Consider the following 27,620-nt stretch of genomic DNA (forward strand, 5'->3'; position numbering starts at 1 on the left):
AACACTTGAGCTATGAGGTGAAACTGTGTCTTTTAGCATTTCTGTCACTTGTCCTGTCCTTGACTGACAAAATGCCTTTGCTGTATAGCTACCTACTCCTAACTGTAGCAGTCTTACATGTAGGTAACACACAATGAATACATTCAAGGCTAAGAGAGTCAGGAAATAGTAAATTAGAAAATCACCCTCTTAAATAAAATAAATTCAGATGAAAACATGCAACACAGTTCTTCACTACATCTTCTGCTGATTTTTACAGGTCTAAAGCTGGACTTTTAAAATGTACTGTACTGAATGAACATGGAAGTAAGGGTGACAGTCCATAATGACACCAAAATGGCAAAATATAAGGGTTTCTTCATAAAGCAAAACCAATTTACTCAAACCTATACTCTGCATATTAGGTATTTTATTTTCTGGTTAAAGCTTTTGTCTGTTTTCTTCCCTTCTACCTTTAAAACCATATACTGTAATAATTAAAAACCTAACTACTTTTCCCCATAATAAATATGTATACCTCTAGACAAATCACAATATAAGAACACAGCAGCACCCATCTCAGAGAACTTTTAAAGCATTTTCTATTCTACACAGAAAGGTGGTAGGGGATCTTGAACTTGTCGAAGAGCAATCTTCTTCCTAAACTCTTAACATAAAAACTTTAATATGTTGGCACATATCTGTGACTCAACCAACACCCAAGGATACACAGTGAGATCCATCTTATAGGTAGGGGTGTGTGTGTTTCTGTGTGTGTGTGTGTAAGTCTGTGAAGCTAAAGACACCTGCCATCAAGTCTGACAACCTGAGTTCAATTCCTGGGATCTATATTATAGAAATAATAGAATCATTCCACACCCACACCCACACCCACACCCACACCCACACCCACAGAGAGAGAGAGAGAGAGAGAGAGAGAGAGAGAGAGAGAGAGAGAGAGAGAATATGAATATGAGAGACAGACAGAGAAATAAACAGGAACAGCACTAGGAGCTAGCTCCATAGTACAGAACTTTCCTTCAAGGCAAGAAGCCCTCCATTCAGTTCTCAGGGCAGAAAGGAAGAAGACAGGGGAGGAATGATTTAAAATTCAGTGTCCTATTTCTTTCCTTTTTTAAACCACATTTTACAGATTGCTAAAATATTACTGTATTCAGGAATGAGAATAAAGAGAACCTGTGGGCCACCCTGATTAAACAGAGAAGGTTCTCATCCTGCAACTTTAAAATGTGTATCCCCAACATTAACTGTCACATGCAGTGAAAAGTGTTCAGCATATAAAAGGGTACGTGTGACTAATAAAAGGGTACATGTGACTAGATTTGTGAAAATATGAACTCTGTAAACACACAGCCCTCACTATGAAGCTCCTAAATGCAGCCTTAGGTGTAAAGGAAATTTAACATCATGGTTATACCACAATAGAATAAGGAAACAGATATGGAAAGCTATCAACTAAGATGCATTCACAATGAAAACAAACCATTTAGATTGAAATAACATAGCTGTTAAGGCAAAAATGAATATTCTTTTACACTATATGCAAACTAGACGCCACACATAATGCACATTTTCAAGCAGGTCTGGGCTGTACATTGAGGTGTAAGGAATTGCAGTAAACAGCTTTACTTTCAAGGCAGGCACCTCTCCTCAAAGACCAGGTTTATAAAGAAAAAGAGAGGGCAAGTATTCACAAAAATAAAATGATTTTTAAAAAAGAAAAAAAAAAGAGAAACCCAGGTCAGTACACATAGGGCGTCTGTGTGTCTGCTTGGTGCTTGTGTTCGAAGAAGGCAGCTTGGAAAAGCAAGTGGGTCTGTGTTCATGTGCAACAGGCGCTGGGGTACTTACCGTGCCCGGCTCTCTGTCTGCTCCGGAGGTTACCAAGAAATGCACAGACACGCCCGTTCAGACACAGAGGCAAGAACAGAAATAAAAAAGGGGGGAATAATTAGAACACAGGCCCCAGGCAGTTTCAAAAATGGCTTTATTTATGTAAGTCATTGCACATTCCTAATACAGTGATTTCCTGAAGATTACAGTATTTTTGTAAACATAAGATTTACAGTTTAACCATACACAAAGCCTATTTTTAATTTCTTGACAGAATAAATTACTTTTCTTCAAAAATTAGTCAAGTGCAATTTGCCCGATATTTAATGCATACTAGGATTAAAGCCTACAAAACTAGTAACAGATGCAATTGTCAAGCCTTTCATTTGAACACATTCACTTTCAAATTTAACTTCTTATTTCGCCCCATTTAACAAACATCACTTTCTTTGAAAATTACCCAATTAAGCAGTTAACAGTTCTCCATAATATGGTACAGGCCACTGGCATTAAAAAGGCAGTTACTAAGATGTCAAGATGCCTGCAGGCTAGCAAGATCGAAAACCCCACAGCTGCCCAAGGCAAACCTTGCAGAGTGGCAGGGTGAACTGAGTGTCAGTGGAAAGCTTTGCGACAGCTCCTGTTATCTCACTGTTTGCTCTCTGTGTGGGGCTGGGGCTTTCCACAGCGAGGCACAGCTCTGCAGCACTGTCTGAGTATGAGAGCAAAGCCTAATCTGGCTTGCCCGGCCTCTCACCTCTGTGGCGCTCTGCATCATGGTGCTTCTTGTCATCTTTTATTGCCAAGTGAGACTGCCCACTCAGAGCACTAGACAGCGCGAGAAGGCTGGCACTGCCCCCAAGGGGCGGGATGCCAGGAGGCTGAAGTCCTGAAGGGTGAGGCGTGAGAGGTACTGGGGGTCCATGGCCATGGGAGAGATGCTGAGCTTGCAACTGCTGCTGCTGTTGGCAGTGGTTGGAGGAGGAGAAGGAAGAGTAAGAGAAGGGGTGGAGAAATAAAAGTAAGAAGAGGAGAAAGAGGAGAAGGAAGAGGAGAAACAGGAGAAAGAAGAAGAGGAAGAGGAGGAGGTGGTGATAGAGAAACCATCCAGGAAAAAGTAGAAGCAACAGAAGATATAAGAAAGAACCATAAGTTGGACACAGAGAAGGAAATAAGAGACAGAGGTAGGAAAGAGGAAATGAGGTTAGTGCTTTCAACTTATCAAAAGCTTTTGCCCCTCAGTACTCACCCCGGCCAATCCCCAAATCTAACCTAGAGTTTTCACCTGCCACTTTTAGTTGCAAGCAACCTGAACAATGAAACTTCATTATTGGGCAAGCCTGGCTACTTTAAAAGAATCATGTGTGTATCTTATCTGAGTACCTCTGAGGAGAAACTTCAATGTGGTTAGTGACTAAGCTGTACATCTGTCCTGAGCTGACTGAAGTTAGTCAAGGTACACGGTAAGTGCAATTAAGTAACCACAATATTTATGGAGTAAATACATTTCACCCAACATTAACTATCACAAAACTCAGAAAGCAAGATCTGGATGACACATTGCACTGTGTTCCTAGCTCACCAAGCCCTCTGCAAACTGTAGGGAAGCAATGACTACCTCATTTCTCCGAAACAGCCAAGCTCCATGGCATTTTCTGAGGTTCAATAGGGTGAAGGAAGACTCAGTGAGCCCTACAGCTGCCCCATACTACCCTACGCAGGAGATGGGCCTAGGAAGCAGGCTGGCCACTCGAAGAAACCTTGGAGTCAACTTTTTTCACCCAAAATTCATTCCTGAAACCCAGCCCTTGTCTATGTTACAGAACAAAGTGCTGAAACTGAGGGGTTGAAACCTGGGGAGAAGTACTGTCTGCTGACTGCAGAGGTTTAGAGGGCCCCATCCCCAGCCAGTTGTTCTGCCACCCATGCTGGCTCTACTACCTAATCCATTCCAAAAGTTACAAATGTATCCTTAAGAAAACACACTACTGCTCTCATGTATCACACTTAAATGTACTGCACTCAAATACATAGAAATGGCGTGAACCATCTATCTAGACGTATTTCAGCTATCCAATATAAAATTCAATTTTGATGACACAGTAAAAATAGTTAAATCTCTAAGTTGTAATGTTTAAAAATGTTTAAGATTCTAACTCATGCTCATTTCTCAGGAGTGAACTGCATGTTTGTTTATTGCCCAAAACACAGAACTCTTCACAGCTAAGTTCAGTAGTTTCCACCCACACTAGAAATTCATTTTTAATTTCAATTCAGATGCACTTCCTACTCTCAAGAGTAAACAAAAAAACATCTTAAGCAATGAAAAACGCTGATATTTATAGCAAAAATTTTCACTCTCAGAACCTTCAAACAGCTTTAGTAATCCACCTTCATCTCAAATTTCCACTCCTAAGAGAATTAGTTTTAATTAGAGGGGTAAATGGAAAACAGGGGTGAGGTCCAAACAGACAGCATTAATAACGTTCTTGGAAAGTATTTATAAATTACTCATTCTCCACTTGAGATCACAATCACAGTTTCCTTACATGTAAAATCACCTTCCTGTCATCCAGAAGACACTAATTCTTGCTCTGTCACCTTTTAAGAGCTCGGCAACAGTGAGATATAAAACTGAAGAAGCTGGCAGCAGCATCTCGGTCTGCTAGGCATGCTCATTAGCACTTAATTAGGAACGAGACACCTGCCATAAGAAATGTGCTTGGAGGAGGATGAAGAACAGGTCTGCCCTACTAGCAATTACTATCATTACATCGCTAGCACGAGCCACGTCCAGCTTGGGAGAAGCAGTGAAGCGAACACAAGCCCGCCTCGGGTCATTAGGCACAGCTCTGATTAAAGAAAAAGAGACTGAACAGAGCAGAACAGACAAGCACAGCATGACACCCCTCTTAGCCCTCCACAAACTTGCATGATGGAACCACTGGCTGAGCACCTCAGATGCAGGATTTCAGTTGGCAGTGAATCTGTGCTAGGCAACATTTATCTAGGTACCTACACAGTTAAGATTTATGCACCCCTCCCTCCCAATTCCAAGGTAACTTACAGAAGGAAAACAACAAACTAGAAAGCTGATCAAAATATACTTCTGAAAAGAAGGCTGAGCTTACACAGCCCTATACTTTGTCACACTTGTGAAGGAACTGTATGTGTTTAAGCTGAAGAGTTGGGCTAATAACTATCAATGGGAATATTCAACAGACTAACTGGCCCAGAGACCTTCCACTCCTGTCCTGTTCTCCAGGCCCTGCACAAACACCTGTCTCTGTCTATCACTTAGAGGTAACTGGGCTCATCCATCTTTGGCTCAGGAAACCTCAAAGGTCTTTTTCTTTTTTTTCTTTTGCTTTAACAAAAATATTTTTATAAATATATAATTTTAAGAGCAATGTAGTAAAACTGTAGTAAAAAGTACAAATACTGAAGAACAGAGAGATGAGTCACAGCCATCTAGATGTTTTGGGTTCTGGGAAACTTGAGTGTGCATTCTGCCTCCTGAGCCAAAGTTACACATTCATGTTTATGATCCCAGCTGAGCCCACAACTCACCTAAGGTAGGATGCATAGGCACTGGCTCAAAGTTAAGAGGTATGACACAAATATGACTCAGAGCCTTGAGCACTAAAATCCTTTCTGCTTCCTAAAAGAAAGGTCAAGCTCACATTCATAGCACAAAAGAGGGAGAAGGCAACCTCCTCCAAAGACAACTTTGTTTTGCTCCCAGGGCAGCCAGGACAAATGCTCTTGAGATCACCCAAAGTCATGGACTCAGTCACAAATCCACTTTTACCATGGAGCCTAAGGCAGTGACAAATACAAGCTTGTTCTTAGACTTCCTGAGCACAGCTTCTCTCAGTACCACTTCTCAATGTTTGTTCCTGTATCCCTATAAATGAGAATCAAGTTCCCAGACACGGCACTAGCCTTTCTTCCAAAGGCAGATAATATTGGAAAGGCAGGAATCTTTAAATAAACATTTATTTTAAATAAACGGCTCACATCAGATTCATTAGACTTTAGAGGGGCAGTCCACACTTCTTTCCATCTGCTACTAAAGGGACACTTTCTCTCCAGTTTCCTGAGACATTCTGGTACATACCACCATTTCCCAGAGCAAAAAGCAGCAACATCATTTAAAAATATGTCTTAGGTCAAATACAATGCTTGCTTTCCTAGACAGCAAAACAACTGTTTTGTTATTTAGAAAACTTTCATGTACCTGCCCTCCATAGACCCAAATGTCATCTGTTACTGGTTTTCAAGATGACAGCAAGGATGGGTTAATTCACTCCTATCCAGGCATTAGAAATATTTTTAAAAAGTTAGGACTTCTCAGTTAATGCTTACAGGTTTATAATATATAGAGACACAAGAAAAACAGTGCGTACAGCTGTGATTTTTAAAGTAAAAATTTAAGGCCTGAAGTAGGGCTCAATGATAGAGGGAAGCCTGCCTTGCTCAGACCTGTGTGTTCAGTCTTCACCAGTATGAACAATACAAGATGTTTTTTGAAGGGCATCATTTTCCTAATAAAGCTCATTCCTTAGGCTATCTTCTGAGACCAGTGGCTCTCAAACAGAGAAACTTGACAGGGACACCTGGACAAACAGTAGTTGAAGGCTAGTACTAGTCTTGTATCTGAGAGAAGATGTTGTTCTGTAACATATAGTGCAGCTCTCCAGACAATCAGGAGACCCAAAATGCCACCATTGCTGGAAAAAACTGGTTACAGCTCGATTCCACCCACCAAGTCCAAGGTGATCCTGCAAACTGCTGTTTAAAACATAATCCTTTTCAATATTCAAGCATTAACTGTCATCACCATCTGAGTCCCTTGTCACACCTGAAAAAACAAAAATCTGAGAGCTGTCAAGATAGCTCAGAGGGTAAAGGCATCTGAAAGCAAGCCACATGAACTAAGTTCAATCCAACAACTGATGTAGTGGGGCAAGGAAAGAACCAACACAACTATCTTCTGACCTCCACTGGAGCACTGAAACGCACGTGTATACACACACACACACACACACACACACACACACACACACTCATGCACACAACACATTTCTAGTATTTAGAAGGCCAGGATAGGACAAGACTGATGCCAACATGGGCAGACTTGTCTCAAAATACAGCAAGCAATAAACAAACAAGGGGCTGGCAATGTAGCCTGAATGAATCCCTAACACCTCATAAAGTCTGACATGGTAAGGCACACTTGTTATCATAACACTTGAGAAAATAGAATGGTCAGATCCATAAGTGTGTTGTAAGCTCTGTGTCTGTCTTGGTTACAAAACAATAAGAGAACTAAATAAATACATTTTAAAAGAAAACCTGCTTTCTGAAGCTGATCTTAGTGACAACTTAAAAATTCAAACAATAAAGAAAGGAAGAAATAAAAGGCAAATTGGGGCTACCTTGAAATTTTCCACGGAGTGTTCTGATACCTAAACAGGTCATATAAAGTGTAGATTTGCTCTGACTTAAAGAGGTAGGAACTGGCTGAGTAAAAGGTCAGAGCATACACCAAACCCTGAAAACCCACAGGGAATGAAATATCCTCATTCATATCATGAAGTAGCCGTGCTATTTGAATTTATACTATAATAAACCTGCCTCTATTACTGACATTTGGAACAACCATTAGTGGTGTGGTCACTATCATTTTTCTTCTCAATCACAAGTGCAACAGGATCCATCGCTATAGAGCTGCCCAGAAAGTACACAAACTATGAAAAAAGTATGCATGGGACTAAGAATTCTCCATGCCACCAGCCACCAAATTCCAGTTTAATCCATTTTATAAACCCAGGAAAAACCATGTCACCAAAATCACACTTAACCAAACTAGACTGAAAGGCCCTCCCTTAGCTGGCATCTCCACACCTGAATCACAGTAAGCAGCACTGAGAACAATATGTATGTAAACATTGTTAAGGGAGCGAGATGTGACATTGTTGAACTCTGAAGAATGTTCTTCCTTAATTTCTAGCTCTCTATTTTTCTCTGTTCTTCTCTTGGGGGTCTAGAGAACAGAAGAAAGAAAGTGGTGCCCTCCATAATCAAGTGGGAAGTTTGTCTGGCAGCATCGACTTCAAGGCCACTCTTAAGAGATCTGAAAACCTATTACATGAGTGCCCCCCTCCCATCTCTCTCATTCTCTCTGAGGGGCAAGAGTGACAAGCAGAAAGCTGCGACTTACTGGGACCAAGAACTCGCCAGTCATTTGAAAGCAATGAAGATAAAGTAGCAATGCACTGAAAGGTCCAGAAATTGACACAGGGATGATCTAAGAAATAGGAAAAAATACCTGCAAACCATAATCTGAACTAGGCAATACTTCAACAACGACAAATAAACAGACAAAAGGAATTCTCAAGGGTCACATCAAAGAAATATCAAAATGTATCACTGTTCATCAGTGTTCATTCAGAAAAATTGAGATGCCTTTCAGGATGATAATATCAAAAGGAAACCAGGTAAGTTTTAGTGAAAGGTATAGAAGAAAGTAAGCCTACAGATAGTGTTTCTGGGAACCTAAATGACAAATATTATTATAGGAAACACTAGACAGCTTCTAAAAACAAATTCAGAACAGAAAGACTAAGTAAGTGATGCAGCAATCCTACTCTAGAAGGAAATAAAATTGTCTCAGAGTCATTTGCACTCACATGCTCACCACAGTATCATTCCATGTTGTTATCATTGTTAGTCCAGTACTGAGGGTGTGAGTGAGTGTGTGTGTGTGTGTGTGTGTGTGTGTGTGTGTGTGGTGGGGGCGTGGGGGTGGAGTATGTAGCTAAGATGACCCCTGAATTCTAGATTTTGAGATATTTTCCACTATACTCAATTTATGACAGTATTGGTGATCAAATTCATAATTTCATGCATATTAGACAAGAACTCTTAATAATTAAGCTACATCCCCAGGCCTGACCTGAATCTAGATTCTCTGAGAAGCACAGAGTGAATGAAAGTAGTTACCAGGAGTTAGGCAAAATAGAAGATGATGGTCAAATGATTCAAAGTTTCAATTTACATAAGATAACTTCTGGAAATCTAAATCGGCATGGTGGCCACCGGTAATAATGCCATGTAGTGTATTTGAAATTTGCTAAGAGATCTTAAGTTTATGCACACACACTTATGCACGCACACACACCTACACAGAGATTAGACTATGAGATGATTAAAATGTTCATCAGTTTGATTGTAATAATATAATCAAAACATTATGTTATACTTCTTAAATAGAATTTCTATTTGTCAACAGTGCTCCAATAAAGCTGAAAAAGCAAAATAAAGTGACAGAAATCCAGAAAGGGATCCGAAAGAAAAGGCCACACCTCTAAAACCTTGCCATCTTTATTCTTTCTGAATTTTGCTGCGACCAGCTCATTTGTGTAGCCACTACAATATATATCCCACCTTCCCTGCCTGACTTATGTCTGATATCTAGTACTTAAAGGGTCTGAAAACATTTTTAAAAGCCGTGTTAGGTAGATCCATTTAAAAAACCAGAAAGGAATTGTAAATTAAAACACAAGGATCTACCTCTTTACACCTACAGTGGCTACACTCTAACAAAGTAGACAAGGTATGAAAATGTATGGTACAGAACCTGGACTCCACATACACCACTGGAGATGTAAAACAGTATAGGCACTTTGGAAAATAAAGTTACCTAATGGCCTGCAAATCCCACTCCTAGGTTTACTCCCAACAGAAGAAAAAAATCTGCATTAAAAACTTACAAATAGGACCAGAGACAGCCTCCTGCGGCCAAGCCTGAAGAACTGAGTCCTATCCTGGGGACACATATGGTAAAAGGACAGAATTCAACTCCTGTGAATTATTTCACAGCAGTATTATCCAAAACAGCCAACAAGTAGACACAACATGATGGTCTACTGAACTTACAAATGGACAAATAAAGGGGATAAATATATGCCATGCTATTATTTCCTTAATAAAATTGACTGAAAATACCAATTATAATTCACTTGGTAGAGCATTTCTCTAATGCATATTTAACCCTGGAGCTGACCCTCAGTACTACATAAAGGCCACAGTAGAGCATGTCTACAATCCCAGCACCCAGAAGGCTGCACATGCTCAAGGTCATTCTTAAATACACAGATTGTAACCAGCCCAAACCCTGTCTCAAAACATAAAATATCTGAGACCTGGAGCTTATGTCTTTAATCCCAATACTCCAGAGGCATAATGAGCAGGAAAATCCCAGTGAGTCTGTAGCCAGCCTGGTCTATAGAGCACTTCCCAGGCCACTTAGGGATGGGAAAAACCTTAAAAACATTGTGCTAAATAAAATAAGCCAAATATGAATGATTATATATTATATGAATTTACTTATATATAGTGTTCTGAACAAGCCAGTTAAAAAGAGGACATGGGAAGTCAATGATAACAGACACGGGGTTTCTTTCAGTGGTGACATTTTAGAATGAGACAGTGATGGTTAAATATACTAATGAACTATGAGACTTAAAGGGTCAATTTAACATGAACCGTATCTCAATTTTAAAAATCCTCACAGGCCCACACATGTTTAACCTATAAAATGCAACACCCTATATTCTATGGAGCAGTTTCTCCCTCTTAAAAACATATATGTATAAGTATGAAATGCTCATACCAAGGAATCAACTAAAACTCACACATCTATAATTCTTTTATGAGGAAAGCTCGAACAGGTGGATCTGAGTTGCAGGCCAGCCTGGGCTATACAGTGAGACTGTTTTATGAAAGAAAAAATGGGGGCAGAATATGGTAGAATTGACTTACACTATTAGAATTTAAGGTTTACATCTTTGAAACAAGAAGATTCATCTTTATTGTACCTTTGTGATCTTCTCCAAGTATCAGGATACACTCTTCTAGAAAGGCATGTAAGGTAGGTTTAAAGATTGGCTTTCCTGGCATTAGTTGCATTGTCCTAAAAATAAGCAGCTCATCCTCTTTAAGCTTCCAACATTACAATCTCATCAAGAACCAACAGCTATAGGTAAAGGAAAATAATCCAACAGTTTGCTAATCCTTGAAGCAATCATCCCATGCAACAGTGCAGCGCTTTTTATATCTATAATTGATTATTATAGTCCCCTCCCTGGGCAGACACACAGGCATCCCATACACACACATATTCCACAGCTTTCAAGGCACAATAATCTAAGCTTTATTTGTGTTTCATATAAAGTTGGTTTAAAAGTATAGAGAGGTGTGAGTTTACCTATGAAGCAGGAATGTAGAAACCTAACCAATTACTGAAGCCATCCTGGTCTTTATAGAAAATATATGCATGAAAAATAAGTCACACTGTATCCAAATTGATTGCAAAGAAAAATAATATTCCCCAGATTAGACCCAAATTTCTTGAGTTCCCGAGTTCAGATACTGGTATAGATAACTGTGCACATTTTCTTATATAGTCAACAATGAGGCTACTACCAAAAAAACTAACATTTTATAGACAGAAAACATAATCTCTACTGTATCTCTTAAAATCACAAAGGCAGGATACTAGGATACTCTTCTATTGAGTAATGAAAACCAACACTGGTCTGTCCTAGCTATACCTCTATTTGTCCTCTTGTTTGAACATCAGAGTACGTACGCCTAAACAGAAGGCTGGAGGGCTAGCTCAGCAGTAAAATGCATGTGTAGCACATTCAAAGTCCTAGGTTTGCAGAAACAAACAGGCAGGGAGGAAAATGGCAGTGCTTTTTCCCTGCTGAATCATAGACAATGCACTCAGGAAACACAAAAACTCATGAAAAGGCCAAGGAGGTGACACAGCAACATGCATAAACCATACACACAAGGCTACACCTAAGAACTTAGGCAACTACATCTATAAAACGAGGCGGACAAAACTGCCATGACCATAGAATTCATAGAAGTTGGATCACATGCTAGGTGACCGCTTCCAGCTAAGGTCTTAGGCTCTCAAAAGATATGAAGCTAGGTGTATCTGCAGATATACATACATTTGTGTATCTACAGGGACACTAAAATGTACCTATCTACTGTGTATAACTACCAGAAAATTACAGAACAAGTGGCCAGAAATAAAATACACAACCATGTAATTGTTTTCTTTAAATTAAAAGGGGCACTCAGCTTTTATTTTTACATTATTTCACTCAAAATCCAATTATTTTCTTTCAGCAAGCAAGAAAATTTAAATAACATAATGGATGACAAAAACCACGTACCCCTTGTGAAGTAAGGTTACCTGATGTATAAAGGGGTTGTTAGCGACCAGGCTAGACATTTCGAATGCATGTATTTCACTGCACAGAAGACATCTATTAAGTGTGGGTGAGGAGCATGGTTTTTTGCAGCTGTGTAGCTTTATAGCATATGGACATCCACATTAATTTTGTTGTGATAGAACTTGATTGAAAAAAATTCATTTGAAACATCAATCAATAAAAGTTGAGCAGGTTGAAAGAAGCTTTAGTTCAGTCTCATGTAGAATATAGACTCACCCTCAAGTTCTCTACATCCCTGTTTCAGGTAGCCATTAGCCACCGCACTAGTAAGACATAAGCAGATGGTTTTATATTTTGTTTTTAGTAAAAATCCAAGTTTAAATAAAAAGAAAAAAGTTTTAATATTGCTGTAGGCATCAATATGGCTCTACATTCAATACAGGAGCAAGGCCTCAAATGAATGAGGTTTTCTTTCCCACAATGCATTATTTTCCAACAGTGGTTTTGTGTGAAATTAATTGGTCCAATTGGAACAATCCTTGCAGTAAAATGGGGGGAAAAAGGAAAGGAAAAAAGCTTCTTTGATGTAGAATAAGAGCTATTCCTTCTTAGTGACTATAAGCATATTTGAATAAGGTTGGGAAATAATACTGGTTTAGTAGTTTCTCCTAAGGTCCATGATCTCACCAACCGCAGGTAGCTCGCTGGGTACTCAGTATTGGGCATGAATTCTCTCCTATACAGTAAACCTTAAGTTCACTTAGATGGCTCTTGCTTACTGCCAAGCCGTAAGTGCCAGTACTGCACCCTCGGTACTATCTTGCAGTCATTGTCATGCTTTGTTAGCTTCACAGTTGTATGACAGGAAGCTGCATCCATGAACAGTATGACTGCTAAAACAACACCTACCCAATGACAACATCAGTTGGCATCTCAATGTAGATGGGGAAACCTCACCAGGCCTTACCTACACTTGGACAGAGATAGAAACAGTTAATGACTACTAAAAGTAACAACTCATCTTTTCCAAGAACAAGCTCCCTAATAGGTTAGGTAATCCCAAACGGTCATCCCTAAGCACATATGAGAAACATGGAATGGATTCCATAGGGTGTGCATTCTGTGTGTGCATGTATGTGCTTACACCAGGTATGTGTGTGAAGATAGGAGCCAAGAGGGGAATTAAAGAGGTAATGAATTTGAAGGAGAGTGGAAATGGAAAAGGTATGGGGAAGAGCAGGACAGAATGATGTAAATACAGCACAAATATATGGGGAAAAGGAGGGAGTCTTCACTAAAAATCCTGTTGGCCAGGGAAGTGGTCCAGTTGGTAAAGTGCTAATCTGAAATCCAACTTTGGCTTGGTGAATTTGACCTGAGTTTGACCCTGGAAACACACGTAAACAGCAGAAGGATCAACACATGTGCGCGCGCGCGCACGCATGCGCGCACACACACACACACTCTCTCTCTCTCTCTCTCTCTCTCTCTCTCTCTCTCTCTCTCTCTCTCTCTCTTAAAATAAAAGCAATGTTGTAGTTAATATTCTGCCAGTCAACAAGTTTGCTATCAAAGCTGCTTTTAGCAGGTCAACAAAAGGCCAGGTGTGTTGGCTAAGTACCTTTAATCCTAGCACTCAGAAATCAAGACATTTGGAGGCATCTCCATGAATTCAACATGGTTTACACAGCTAGTAGCAAGTTAATCAGAGCTATATAGTAAAAACCTATCTTTAAAAAAAGTAACAAAAATATTTGAGTAACTTAGTTAAAAATAACTAAGTGAAAATTCTCCCTTAAATATCAATACTCTAGATAAAGGCTGACGGCAAATAGAAAAGAACTAAAATTCAGTATTTCTCCTAGATTGCAGAACATTAATATGCTGGTAAGAAATTGGCATCACTCACTAACAAGGACAAAAAAAGTAGAACCTTCCCACTCCTCCAGTAGAAGAAGAGTACTCAGAGGCCAAGAACAGAAGCTGAGCTCACCGAGAGTTTGGTGTCCTTGACAAGCCCAGGCTACTTTGCTAAAATATCTTTAGCAATGACAAGCAAGCCATAAGAGCTAGGATAGTACCTTGAAAGGAAGGGAAGGTTTCATCCCATTTGCATTTTAAAGGGTACTCTTCCATGATCTTTCACACTTAAAATAGATGTCTAAACCTTTTCTTTTCTTAGCCTGAAAGTCAATGAAGATGAAGAGCTTGGCCTCTACAATTGTTCTTCACCCTAACCCACCCTAGAACAATACTGACAGCTGCTAACAAACAGGCTGCATTTTCTCTGCACAGCTGCTGAGTGAACAGTCTCCCAGTGCTTCCTCCCCTCTGGCCAGACGGGCTGGCACACTGCATGTGCAATGAAGGGGTGCAAAGGTCCACTGAATTGTCAGCCCGATTTTATGCTACTTCAATTTTCTAGGATATATGCAGTTCTTTTCAAGCAAAAATCAAGCATATGCCATAGCATGAAACTAAAGTCAGGGGCTATTTCTGATCATTGCAAACTTTCAAAGAGCCTGTCATAAATCATAAAGAGCCCACCACTTGAATGATTAAAAACTGCATATGCTGAAATGCTGAACACACCATGATACATTAACTCTTGGCCCAATTCTCCAACTTGGGTTATTACTATCAAGCTAATCTTACTTTGTAATCTCAACATGTTTTTCTAAACTAAAGCTATTAATAAAATTTGCAATTCACCCACCCTTCTAAAATAACCTATTTTTATTTTCTGATTCTATTCAAAATGAATATTAACTATAAATATCTGTCTGGCTAATGCATTTTCCTCCTTTTGCAATTCAGGTACAAAGATTTTAACGGTCTGGGCAGTGTCTCTGAGAACTCAAAAACTAGTATTCATTCTATTATTGAAAAATTACACGTAGCTGGCCCTGTGGCTCATTTGTTGAGTACTTTCTTAGTATGTGTGAGGCCACAGGTTCAATCCCCAGTACTGTCAAACAAAGACCAGAAAAATTACATGTAATAATTTAGAGCCTATCAGAAAACAAACATGTCCCACAAAGTTGAACAGGGCCCTTGAGATCTGCTTTGCATATGTTTTCTTTTAATCAAAACAGGCTTTTCCATCCTCATTCATTTGGTTAAAAAAATCCCTTGCTCCAGCTCCAAGTACAATCACGATTAGTCTCTTCTAATCAAACACGGTATGTGCAAAAATGCCAGTGAATATTTGATTTGATCTCTGAAATAAAGCAATTCATTACACTAGAAAAGGGTAGAGAAGGCAGCAGACAAATGCAGGCATAATTGTGTTCTTTGTTGAATGTGATTAGAGAGCCCACTAAGTAACAGTCAAAAATGTGATACAGGAGGGGAAGAAAGACAGAGCCCAGACCTGGGGGGAAGGAGGGAGAACTGTTTATGCAGAGCTAAGCTGTCAAGTGCAATAAAGCGGCTTGAATAAAATCTAAGCTGAAAATCCACTGAAGCTCCCTGGTTCACGGAAGAAAAAGCTATTAAAAGGAAATGAAGGTCACCCTCCCAGTTTATTTCACCTAATTGACTGCCAATAGCTTACCACAGGCACCCCAACTGCAGATCTGCAATTGAGAAACTGATGAAAGGAGGGTTTTCAAGCTGGGGCTCATTCTTTAATCCTCCTTGGCTCTTGTGTTTTTCCCATCTCCAGTGGGGATGTAATTTTAAACCTTGATAGATTAACTGGTTCCATTGTCTGTCACAGCACTGGACTATGGCACTCTTAATCCCTACAGCAGCATGTCTAATTATCATTACAAAGTGTCTGAGGGAACTATAAAGACCAGCAGGGCATCTTCTCACAAGCAATTAACATAAATTGATAAATGAGTGATTTTGAATTCATTTGAGGAACTTGGGTATGAATAAAATAAAGGACCCTACCTCCATTTCAGCTACTTCTTTCCTTTAATCTAAAAGGAGCAGAACATGTGAGAACCACCTTAGGTTCTACAGTGGGTGGAGCTGAACTCCAGCAAAGGAAGAGACAGAATGCCTGGCTTACTGGATCCCTTAATGCAGAACAAATTCCTTGTGATTGACAAGAGAAACCAACTTCACCAGCAAGAAGAGATGGCTAAACTCCAGAGACATGAACCCTGAAAGGCCACAGAGCACTAGGGCAGACAATTAACACTTCTTCCCTGGAAAGGGAGTTTTTCATTGGCATGCCACTTTAAAATTCATGAAAGGGGAACCAGAAAGAGAAGAATCAAACAACCACACAGGTTTCAGTGCCTAGAAAGCAAAAGGCAAGAAGTACTTGGGAATAATTCAAAGTCCTGTATTGACCTCACTGTGGTAGAATGACACTAGACAAAAAGAAACAAGGAAAGTATTTAGAAAGTGACCTACACCTTCTACCCTACTACTAGCAGCAAGGGTGGTTTCACGTATCACAGGATAAACTTCTTTACTTCTCTTAAATGAGAGTTATTTTCCTTCCTCTTCTAGTGTTCTCTCATTGTTCTTGTGCTATGACGTCCTCTTCCCTACACGTCTCTACACAACCCTAGTCCCCTTTCTCCCTCCCTTATTAACCAAATAACTCATCTATAAGTTACACAAACTTAGTTGAGTGCTATACCATCAAACCATAAAGAAATGAAAGCTGGTGATACACACTGTAGGAGGTAGACCTGGTAGGCCACGTACCCCGATGATGGCATTCAACTCTGCCATGGTCACCTGTTTGGCACGTTCGACAGCCTGGGCCACCTGTTGTTGATGCTTTGAAAACAAGGAGAAAAAACTGTTAGCAACAGCTAAGAATTTCCCTGTTCATTCTGACAACAAAGACCAAAAGGCAGGTCATCATGCAAGTGTTATTTTACAGAACACAGAACAAAGAGAAAGGACAATGTGACAGTGCTTCTCTTTATTTCTGAAGAGTTCCAGCATCACTAAACTCCCAGTGGGATAGTAAATATCAGAGTGGATATCAATAATGATGACCTGTCTTTAGATACTACAAAAAACAGAACATGGAGGACTGACTGTCCTAGCTTATAGTGGTATGTTTAGGCACATGACGTTTATAATAATTCACCTCTCTTGAAACTTAAAATGGAACCAGTCAGTCGGTGTTTTCTCTGGTGAAAAATAAAATCTAGATGCATCAGCAATATTGTTAAAAAAACTAGAAATTTTTTCAATATTTATCTGAGTCTTTTGATATTACACTCCAAGGAGAAAGTTCTGTTTTCAGTTTAAAGAATGAAAACTCACCTTGTCCACTCCCCAACTCTACACGTAGTTAACATATAGTCACAGTTAACTTGAGGAGACCAGTAGAGGTCACTGAAAGCTAGCAAGCAATCAAAAGGCGCTCAGGGTGCTCTACAACCAACTCCACACTTAAGCTTGGCCTCCCGCCTGTCACCGTAAGTTTATCTTTACATATTGAAAACACATTATTCCTCTGTACCCAAAAGAAGATAACACTTTCAAAGCAAAACTGAAATACAATGCTGAATTAATCTCCAATTACTTCTATGAAGGGTTCCTTCTGCACATATTAATGTAAACTCAAACCACATGGCTTATCTATTACTCTGTGAATCAACATGATATGATTATTCATTTTATTCTTATGATGATTACCATCTACGCTCTCCATGGAATGAATCTTGACTATGCATACATGCTTTCATGTAGATCAACCCCAATGCAGTTACTTTCAAGTCAGCTCAAGAAAAGAGAAAAGGGTACCTGAATCATATCAAGCATTTATTACTCAAACATACACCTAGCCAGCAGTGGTGGCACTGAGAAAGGAACAGTGTTTTGTCAATCTGAGGCCAGCTTCAGCTTATTCTACCCAAGGAGTTCCAGGTCATAGTGACACACACACACACACACACACACACACACACACACAGAGAGAGAGAGAGAGAGAGAGAGAGAGAGAGAGAGAGAGAGAGAGAGGGAGGGAGGGAGGGAGGGAGGGAGAGAGAGAGATAGATTTCTTTATGCTTCATAGTCACGTTTCAGTTTAAAAAAATAATTATTATTATTTGGGGTTGAGATACTGTCACCCCTCCAGCAGCCTGCCCTTGTATGCCTTAGACAGAATGACAGGGTTGACACACTTGAGATGTAACAGATGTTCTTCACACTTGTTCCCTGTGATAAAATTAACATCTTAAAACTGGCTAATTTGCAAACAGAGAAGCAGCATAATTGCACTTTAACAGCTGAACATTTTACTTACTTCCTGAGACAGAAATGGGATGACTTGTGCACAAATGGTATTCAATCTCTTGGCGATTTCGGTCTACAAAGACAAAGCCACACACATGTTTAGAACACCTCCCAATCAGTTCAGAAGGTGAAACTTTAGTCTTCAAATCTCATTCCCAGAGGTAGAAAATTGTTCCTTAAGCCACATTACCAATAATTACCTGGAAATAAACTATAGATACCAGAGCTCCCTATAGAACAGGCGTAAGTGCAAATTTTATTGGTCACTTAAAAGATAATGATGGAGCTGGTGAAATGGCTGTTCTCCCAGAACCCAGATTCCACTTCTAGCACCCACATAATGGTTCACAACAAGTTGTAACTCCAGTTCCCATGCACTCTTTTAACCTGTGTGAGTACTAGGCACACACATGGTGTACAGACACACATACTGGCAAAATATACATAATTTTTCATTAAAAAAATAAAAATAAGGAGTATTTGAATCAGAAAATATATATGGTTTAGATTATACTGTCACTTGAATCTGGAGTTTCAAATCCCCTAATATCTTCTCATTGAGTACCTTCAATGGATTACTATGGGACATTTTTACAGTTACAGCAAGTTCATTCAAAGTGATATCAAAAACCATATCAAGGCAACCTGCTTTTCCAAGGTGTAAAGGACAAAAGCAGAAGAAAGGGGGTATTGGCACAGCCTTCCTCCCTTGTTTTTGTTCACTATACACTGCTGGTGCAAGTGTAAACTGATGAAACTACAGAGCTGTGGAGATTCCTAAAAAGCTGAAAATAGAACTACTGCATGAGCCAGCTATATCACTCTTGTATAAGTCAACGCACCACACATGATATCCCTATTCACAATTATTCGGAAGCAGAACCAGCCTAGGAACAGAGGAACAGATTAAAGAAAATGTGATCCATGTACACAATAGAATTTTATAGAGCCATAATGATGAATGAAATCACGACATCTGCAAGAAAGTGTGTGTGACTTTGATAAAATCATACATTCCTTCATGATAAAAGGTACTAGAGTAACAAGGGATGCACGAGATATATGGAAACATAACAAAGACAAATTATACCAAGACATCAGCCAACATTCTAAACAGAAACTTAAAGCCTACTAAAATCACAAACCAGACAATGAAGTCCGTTCTCTCCACACTTGTTCAATATAGTGTGCAAAGTCTTAGCTAGAGCAATAAGACAACTAAAAGAGATCAAGAAAGTTGGCGTGGGGAGAGGGGGCGGTTCTTGTTGTAGACAGTAGGATTCTATATATAAAATACCCTAGATACCACTAGGAAATTTCTATAGCTTACAAATATTTTCAGCAAAGTAGTGGGATACAAAATTGATATACATATCATAAACCTTATATACCAGTTAACAAAACATTCTAGAAAAGAAATCAGAGAAACTACCTTTCATGATAACTTCAAAAATATCTTGTAATACCTCTAACCAAATCAAGTAAAAGACTTGTAGGATTAAAAACTATAAGATATTGAAGAAGGAAATTAAAGAAGACAGTTAAGGTTCATCATAGGATTACCATTGCTTTTCTATAGATTCAATGCAATTCTCAGCAAAATACTTCATAGATATTAAAAAATAATCTTAAATCATATGGACACACACATATATACAGACACAGACACACACACACACACACACACAGAGAGAGAGAGAGAGAGAGAGAGAGAGAGAGAGAGAGAGAGAATGAGAATGAACGTTAAAAGAATGCTGTTTAACAAAACTGTTGGAGGTATAATCATCTCAGATTTAAAATTATACTGCAGACCAGTAATAGTAAGGAAAAGAAACAAGTTGATCAATGAACTAGAAGAACTTAACACCTGGACATAAAGCCAAAGGAGCCAAAAATACATACTGGAGATAAGAGTATCTTAACAAATGGTGATGTTCAAATTGGATAGCTATGTGTAGAAGAATGGAAATACAACCAAAAGTTATCATCCTGTTAAAAAATAAAAAAAAAAAAAACCAATTCCAAGTGAATCAAAGGCCTCAACATAAGACCAGACCCTCAATCTGATAAAAGAGAAAGCAGGAAATAGGCTGGAAATTATTGGCACAGGATCCTGAACAAGATCCTGACAGTGCAGGCATTAAAACCAACAATTAATAAATGGGACCTCATCAATCTGAAAAGCTGCTATATAGTAAAGGATACCATCAACTGAATAGAGACACATAGTCTAAAAATAAAATTCTTACTAATTATACAAGGGCAGAGGTATATAGTATCTAGAATATACAAAGAACTCAACAGTGAATGTCTAGAAAACACAATTTTAAAATGGGGTCTAGAACTAAGCAGAGTTCTCAAAAGATGAAACACAAATGGCTGAGAAACACTTATAAAACCTCAACTTACTTAGCTATCAGGGGTACTGCAAATAAAACTACTTTGAGATCTCATCATACACCAGTCTGAATGGCCAAAACTGGAATTTTGAGACTTTTATGTCAACACATTTTAGAAGAGGAAACCTCAACTAGGAAAGCTACCAACCAGACTGACTATGGAAAAGCCTATATAATACATTTTCTTGATTGATGATTGGTGTGGACTGATGATTCAATGTGTGTAGTGTTAGCCTTGGGGTGTTCCTTCCTGAATACTGTAAGAAGCAGGCTGAACAAGTCACAAGGATCAAGCCAATAAGCAGCACTCCTCTTTGCTTCAGTTCCTGCCTCCAGGTTTCTGCCCAGTTTGAGTTTTTACCCTGGTTTCCCTCGGTACTGGACTATGATATAGAGCTGCAAACTGAAATAAACTCTTCTCTAGGTTGCTTTTGATCATGGTATTTTATGAACAGCAATAGAAACACTAACTAAGACTTTAACCAACTACTACTGTATTGTATTGTATTGTATTGTATTGTATTGTATTGTATTGTATTGTATTGTCTGTTCCATGAGGTGGAACCGAAGCCTGTCACTGTTAAGGAGCCCAAGTATACTAAGTGAACATAGCAATAACACAACTCTTAATGACATACTGCTATATCCATAGATTAAAGCACGAGAAGCTTCTTGTAGTGTATGGAAATAAATACAAGGACCCACAACTGGACAATTTGCAAGTGAGAGACCTTTGAGCACTTGGCCTTACATACCATATCTTCATTAAATCCCTCCCCTCCAGGCTCAGGGATCAATGCAGAAGAACAGAGTAAAAGAGTCGAATAGCCAAAGTTGGGGGACCACTCCATGGAAACAGTACCTTCCAGACAGAATAAGAATTCTGACAGTATGAACATGACCCAAACAAGTTCAAGCCAGACAAAGCCCCAGAACAAAGAGAAGGAGCAGTGGGCAAAAAAAGTCCCAATCCTTGCCAAGAAGACCTTGAACTTCTCCAACTCCTTGATATATGATCATACCCAGTCATCAAACCTAGGGGTTCACGCATCCATGTATCCACTGATTTTTTTTTTAATAATAGTAATAATAATAACAGTTGTTGTTGGGAGAGAAAAGCCAGTTTTTTTCAATGGAATGAGACTGGGTTTATCAACTATATTCCAGGGTAGGTCCCATTATTTAGAAGCAGTCGTTTAACACCAAATGGACATCATGATGGTGCTTCTTTGGTGGGTCTTGTGTTTACTTTGCTGTTATTTTTTCTTTGAAAGAGAAGTTGGATGGGTAGGAAAACAAGGAAAATCTGAGAAAAGCTGGGGGAGAAAAATTACCAAAATAATCTGTTTGAATTTTTTTAAGTAAATAAATTTATAGATTAAAATCTGCTCAAAAAGTTCATTATGCCTATACAGTTATAATGACCAAAAGATTTTCCCTAAGTACAATCTTCACAGAGAATCAATGTTTAAAATAAAATGGTTAAGACTTTAACATTTATTATTTCCAAAAAGTAAATAAACTGTGAAACATATTACTAATAATAGAACTCAGTCTAGAGTGTAACAAGTCATGACGTGTTGAAAAAATGTGGTGTCACCAAACGCCAAGACTTTGCTAAAAAAGACCCTGATTCATCTAAGCACATAGGAGTCCTGAATAGCTGTATTGCCTCTATGTAAATAAACCAGAGAAAGTCCATGCTTAGCTAAAACAAACAAACAAACAAACAAACAAACAAACAAACAAACTTATACCTGGAAAGAACAAAGAAAAACAAAAGCAGAACAAAAGAGGAGGTGAGAAGGGCAGATTAAGAGAGAAGAGGGAAATCCAATCTGTAAAGAAGTCTTTACTATTTCATCATTTTCTATCTATGCTTGATACTGCCTTTATTACTAGATTAGGCAATAGAAAGAATCAAGAAAACGAGATATGTAGTCAAATTGACAGGATGGATACATGAATCCCTAGGTTTGCTGGCTGGGTATGATCGTATATAAGTGAGTTGGAGTAGTTCAAAGTCTTCTACTACATAGTGATTTTAAGGCCAATCCAAGGCCTTAGTCTTAAATAAGACTAAGAAGAATGAAGATAAAAGTTGGGGAAAGATCAGTGGATGAAAATCACAAACTGAACAGGCCATATCCATGAGAAAGGAAAAACTCCAAGAACTTTAGGATAAGGTATATGTAAAAGTTGCCTTTTCTCTTACAACTTGATTCTAGTTCCCTGAGCAGACTAGCTCTTTGGTTTTATGGGATTTAATTGATACCAACCCAATTCTCCTGACAAGCAATGGAATGGCATTACAGAGCACATTATAGAAGGAATGTGCAGGCGGGGCATTTGTGTAGGAACAAACTCCATGACCTTGTTTTACCCAAGGGGGCAAAACCAGAACAGCTGTGCCAGATACAAACCAGAACTCAGCGAGGTCTGCACAGTTCATTTATCACTATCACCATCCACTTAAGGTAGGTAACTCAAAGTCAAGATTCTCCTGCGGAGCACATACACTCCCTTCCCTGCCTCTTTGGTAGTTATGCAATGCATCACAGCACACACTAGGACATGCACACAGTAGAGACATGTTTGTGTAGTACTCATTACCACCTTCCACATATTCTAGCATCATCCTATTCATTCTCTTTCAAATGCAATTAACATTTCAATTGTAAAAGAGATATACATGGGACTAAAGAGATGCTTCAGTATTTAAAAGCACTGGTTGCTTTTACAAAAGTCTGGGATCTAGCATCTATATGATGGCTCACAACTACTTGTAACTCCCATTCTCTCTGTGAACACTAGACATGAATGTGTTATAAATTCACAAATTTCAGCAAAACAAACACATAAAATTATTTTTAAGTAATATATGCACAGCTGGAGATATAAATCAGAAGTACAGTACTTACTTGCCTGATATACATACACAAGTACCCTAGCATGGCAAAACATAAAAGGTAAGGATTATGATAACTCATTTGGAGTATGTAACACATGCACACAGGGATACATGGATACAGAGGCATGGCATATGGTTAAAATAATAAAACAGTAACATGTTTAGTGGCCTTGGGCCACCATCATTCCAGCTACTCACTTCACCTACGAAAGTAGTAAGAGAACATATTTTAATATTAACAAGTCCCATTTGTTGGGTCTCCAAAGCAACCTTATACCACCTGATCAGAAAGCCAGGAGAACTCAGTCCAAGTCTTTGCTTCTTCTACTTACAAGTTGCTGAGCTTCACAGCTCTGTCCACATGTATGATATCAACAAGAGTGCCTTCCTCCTGGCAGTGAGGATGAATGTAAATGCTTTGTGAGTTCTTTAAGTGGGATTTTAAATCTCCAATTTCCATATCCACACTTCCCAAAATGTTCCCTTTGATTCTCTTCAAAATGATGATAGCAGTAGTTGGGGGTAGGGAATAAATAAATAAATGAAAATAACAATGATGATGATTCTTAGAAGAATACGGTCTTCTGCCTAAATACCAAGGGCTCCCTGATAAAATGCTTACTGTTGCATGAATTAACAGCCATGTTTTGCATCCATGTTTCTCTTCTAGGTTTCGATGCTGACAGGGTAGTTATATCAGGTCCTATCTTAGTTAGTATTAAGAGTTTCCCAAACTAGGGGATGAAGAAATAGTTTGGTGACTAACAATCATTTGTTGATCTTGTAGAAGACATAGGTTTGGTCCCCAGGACACACAGGAGTTCATAAACTATAACTCCCATTCCAGGAGATCCTTATGGTCTTCTTGCACCAGGAATGATTGTTATGCATGCATACATGTAGGCAAAACCTTTGTCACATAAAAATAAATAAATCTTAAAAAAACACATTTTAAAGCCTTTAATAACACCTTCTACCTTTCTTGAAAACTAGACCATCTACTAAAACACTGTCAACTGAATTTTCCACGTGCAAAGGGTTTTACTCTCAAAGCTAAAAATATTTTTGGTACTGTTAGGTTACAACAGACACCTTATGGCAGAAACAGCAAATTAGCATCTGGAGGCCATTGTCAACTCAAACAGTGTGTGTTTTATGAGTGTGTGGTATAGGTACATAAAAAGTGAGAGCATCTATATATCCAGGCTGTGGCTAGTAGAGGGACTGTGTATCCTTGATGTTCCTTATCAGAAGCAAACTTCATTGACTAGTTAGACAGCCATCATTGTCCCAGGAATCATCCTGTCTCTACTCTCACAAGTGCATGAGACTCTGCATAGCTGCTGGGATCAAACTTAGTTCTTCGGGGTTATATTGCAAGTATCCTTAGTGATTGAACCATTGGCCGGGCTCTCTATTCAAAAACATCTACCAAAATAACAATGATGCAGAGGAGGTACAGGCATACTTTCAAGGAGCTAAAACCAAGAGATACCTCAAAACTCAGTGACGGATGAAAACTAGAAATGTTCTACAAGGCTTTTAAACTAACCTTTGTTCTTGGGGGATCAGTGTGTGACAATATCAGGATTCTATTCCTAAAAGTTCAGCATTCTCTTCTCATACTCCTCATACTTTGTTCAATTACAAGGAATAAAGAGCCCACTCCCCAGGGTTCATGCACTTCCCCTCTACATCCAAAGTTAATGCATACTGAATACCATTGGAAACTCAAAGCAGGGTAAGAACTGTGCAGGAGTAATTGCCCAAGGGTCTCTAAACAGTCCTGTGGCACTCTGCCCAAAGTCAGTTTAGGGAGGTGAAATTTTACCAGGATTAAATTACCAAGTGAAGGATCCTAAAAAGTAGTACTTAAACTAAAGGCAGAGAAAGCTACTGCAGTTTTTTCCCAATTTGGTTTTGTTTTGGTCTCCCTGAGCCAAAGAGGCCTAGAGAAAAACAGTAAATGAAGTGTTCGTAAGATTTTGTTTTAAGTAAGGTTGGTCATTTGGAACTTGTTATTAGAACTTAAAATTACACACACACACACACACACACACACACACACACACACACACACACACTGCAATTCACAGCATCTCATAAAACTGAGTGTTATCGCAACACGGAAGAGGAGGATGAGGAATTCAAAGTCACCTCCAGCTACAGAGTGAAGCTGAGTTAAACCTGGGCTGCATGAGCTTAATGAGGAAATAACCTTCTGAAAAAATAAACTTTGTATTAAAATCTAATTTGTGTATTCAGGAAAACGGCATGTCACTGTGGCCAGTAAACTAATACAGTAGTCATTTTTGGTTTTCTTTTGGGCAGTATTGGGAACTGACATTAGGGCATGATAGATAATTGCTCTACCACTGAGCTACACCCCATGTTCCCAGTACAGTTGGGTCTTGGAAAAAAGAGAGAGACAGTTCTTCAAAAGCAGAAAATTATCCAAACTTGGAATGGCTTCTCCACAGCTAAAAATTTATCCTAAGGAAAGAGTTCAAATTGCAAAGTATTCCATATATATATAAATTTCACTGCAGAGCTGGTTTAAAGCAAAAGGGGAGGGAGAGGATGTGGTAATAGTTCCACACATTACAACCATGACACATTTCTAAAAACCTAACATTTACACCCTGATAAATCAACTATCTAGTATTAAAGGAATGGTCAAATACATGCCAACTCTCAGACATGAAAAGTAACCATTAAATATGTATTTGTGATGATTCTAAAATGGCCAATATGTTCACTAGATGGAGTGAGGAGGAACAGAAACTCTGTAGTAGTGTGCACATCTATGTGCATGTGTGTAGCCAGGCAATCAATGCAAGCTAATGGGCTAAACAAAAGATGGCTATGTTGTATGGTTAGAGTACCTGTGACTCCTTCAACCTCAGTCTTTCTAAACACTGGTCTTGGTTTATTGTTTCAATCTGTTATTTATTTGTTAAGCTGTCAACCCCACAACCCAGAGAACAGTTATGTTAACAATCCCTGATATTATTTACATGCCTGCCTCTGTCCATCCTCAAAGCGCTATATAGAGGTCAACATTTAAAAAGAAAATGATTTACTAACACAGTAAAGGAAGATTAGAAGTTCCATACCCAAAGCTGATAAACTCAAATCTTATTTGGAAAGCAATGCAATTGGGTAGACATACAATCAAACAAGCCTTGGCACCCCTCAGCTAATAATGACATCACAAGAAGTAGGTTCGGTGACCTGTAAAGACATAGTCACTGTACTCTTGCTGCTCTGACAAAAAGGCTCTGCCTGCCAGAACAGGCATTTTATAAGCAACTCCAACTATGAACTATGAATAGCAACTACAATCTATAAGCAAGCAAGCTATAGTCAGTATCTCCACCACAAAGAACATTATACTAATAATATCTGTCACTCTTTCCCACCTGGGGAGCACAATTCATAAATGCCTATCTTGTTCCTGAAGATAACGCTGACACGTCTAAAGTTAGTTCAGGCTATATGTATACAAACTGCCTCCACAATGCTATGTACACCACAGTGCAAATCTCCCCCAGTGGTCTTGTCCAACCCCTTTTCAGTAAAGAGTAACCTTTCGGTGTTTCCCACTCTGACTTTACACTGTAACCTCTGGTATTAGCAACATGCTCAAGACCTGGTAAGGTTATCCAAAATCCTAATAAGTAGATTTCTGCTTAAAATACACTTAATGTCAATAACTGGCATACTGGAAAAATCTTAATCAAAAGGATGTAGAATTGGTTCTGTCATTGTCTTGCTTTCAGGAATGAACTGGCACATACGTCACCCCTAGGCAACAGCCCTGCCATATGGGTTATCCTCACATGGAGGTGACCAGTGGTGTCTAATCAGGATCTCCAGAGCAGTTCCCTTAACGCCAGGGCTTCTGCCAGAGGTCTGGACCTGGAAACTGGCAATTCTTTCTCACAGTTCCTAGGTACTCCTAAAGTTGTGGGGACTCTGAGTCACTATGGGATCTAC

The 27,620-nt window shown here is 39.0% G+C and overlaps 1 protein-coding gene across 22 annotated transcripts in view; it reads right to left on the minus strand.

Moving 5' to 3' along the window:
* Tle1 (TLE family member 1, transcriptional corepressor) overlaps positions 1-27,620 on the minus strand; it is an 83,448-nt gene that overhangs the window by 36,631 nt on the left and 19,197 nt on the right. For 6 of the 22 annotated variants that reach the window (XM_087549762.1, XM_087549759.1, XM_087549750.1 and 3 more), the window contains 4 exons: positions 18,322-18,384; positions 16,764-16,838; positions 2,591-2,792; positions 1,852-1,868 (listed from right to left, as the gene is read on the minus strand). In XM_087549762.1, the coding sequence (XP_087405888.1) occupies positions 1,852-1,868; positions 2,591-2,792; positions 16,764-16,838; positions 18,322-18,384 (357 nt within the window). 22 annotated transcript variants of the gene reach the window in all.

Source organism: Rattus norvegicus, chromosome 5 (genome assembly GCF_021556685.1).
Source record: "Rattus norvegicus strain SHRSP/BbbUtx chromosome 5, alternate assembly SHRSP_T2T, whole genome shotgun sequence".
NCBI lineage: Eukaryota > Metazoa > Chordata > Mammalia > Rodentia > Muridae > Rattus > Rattus norvegicus.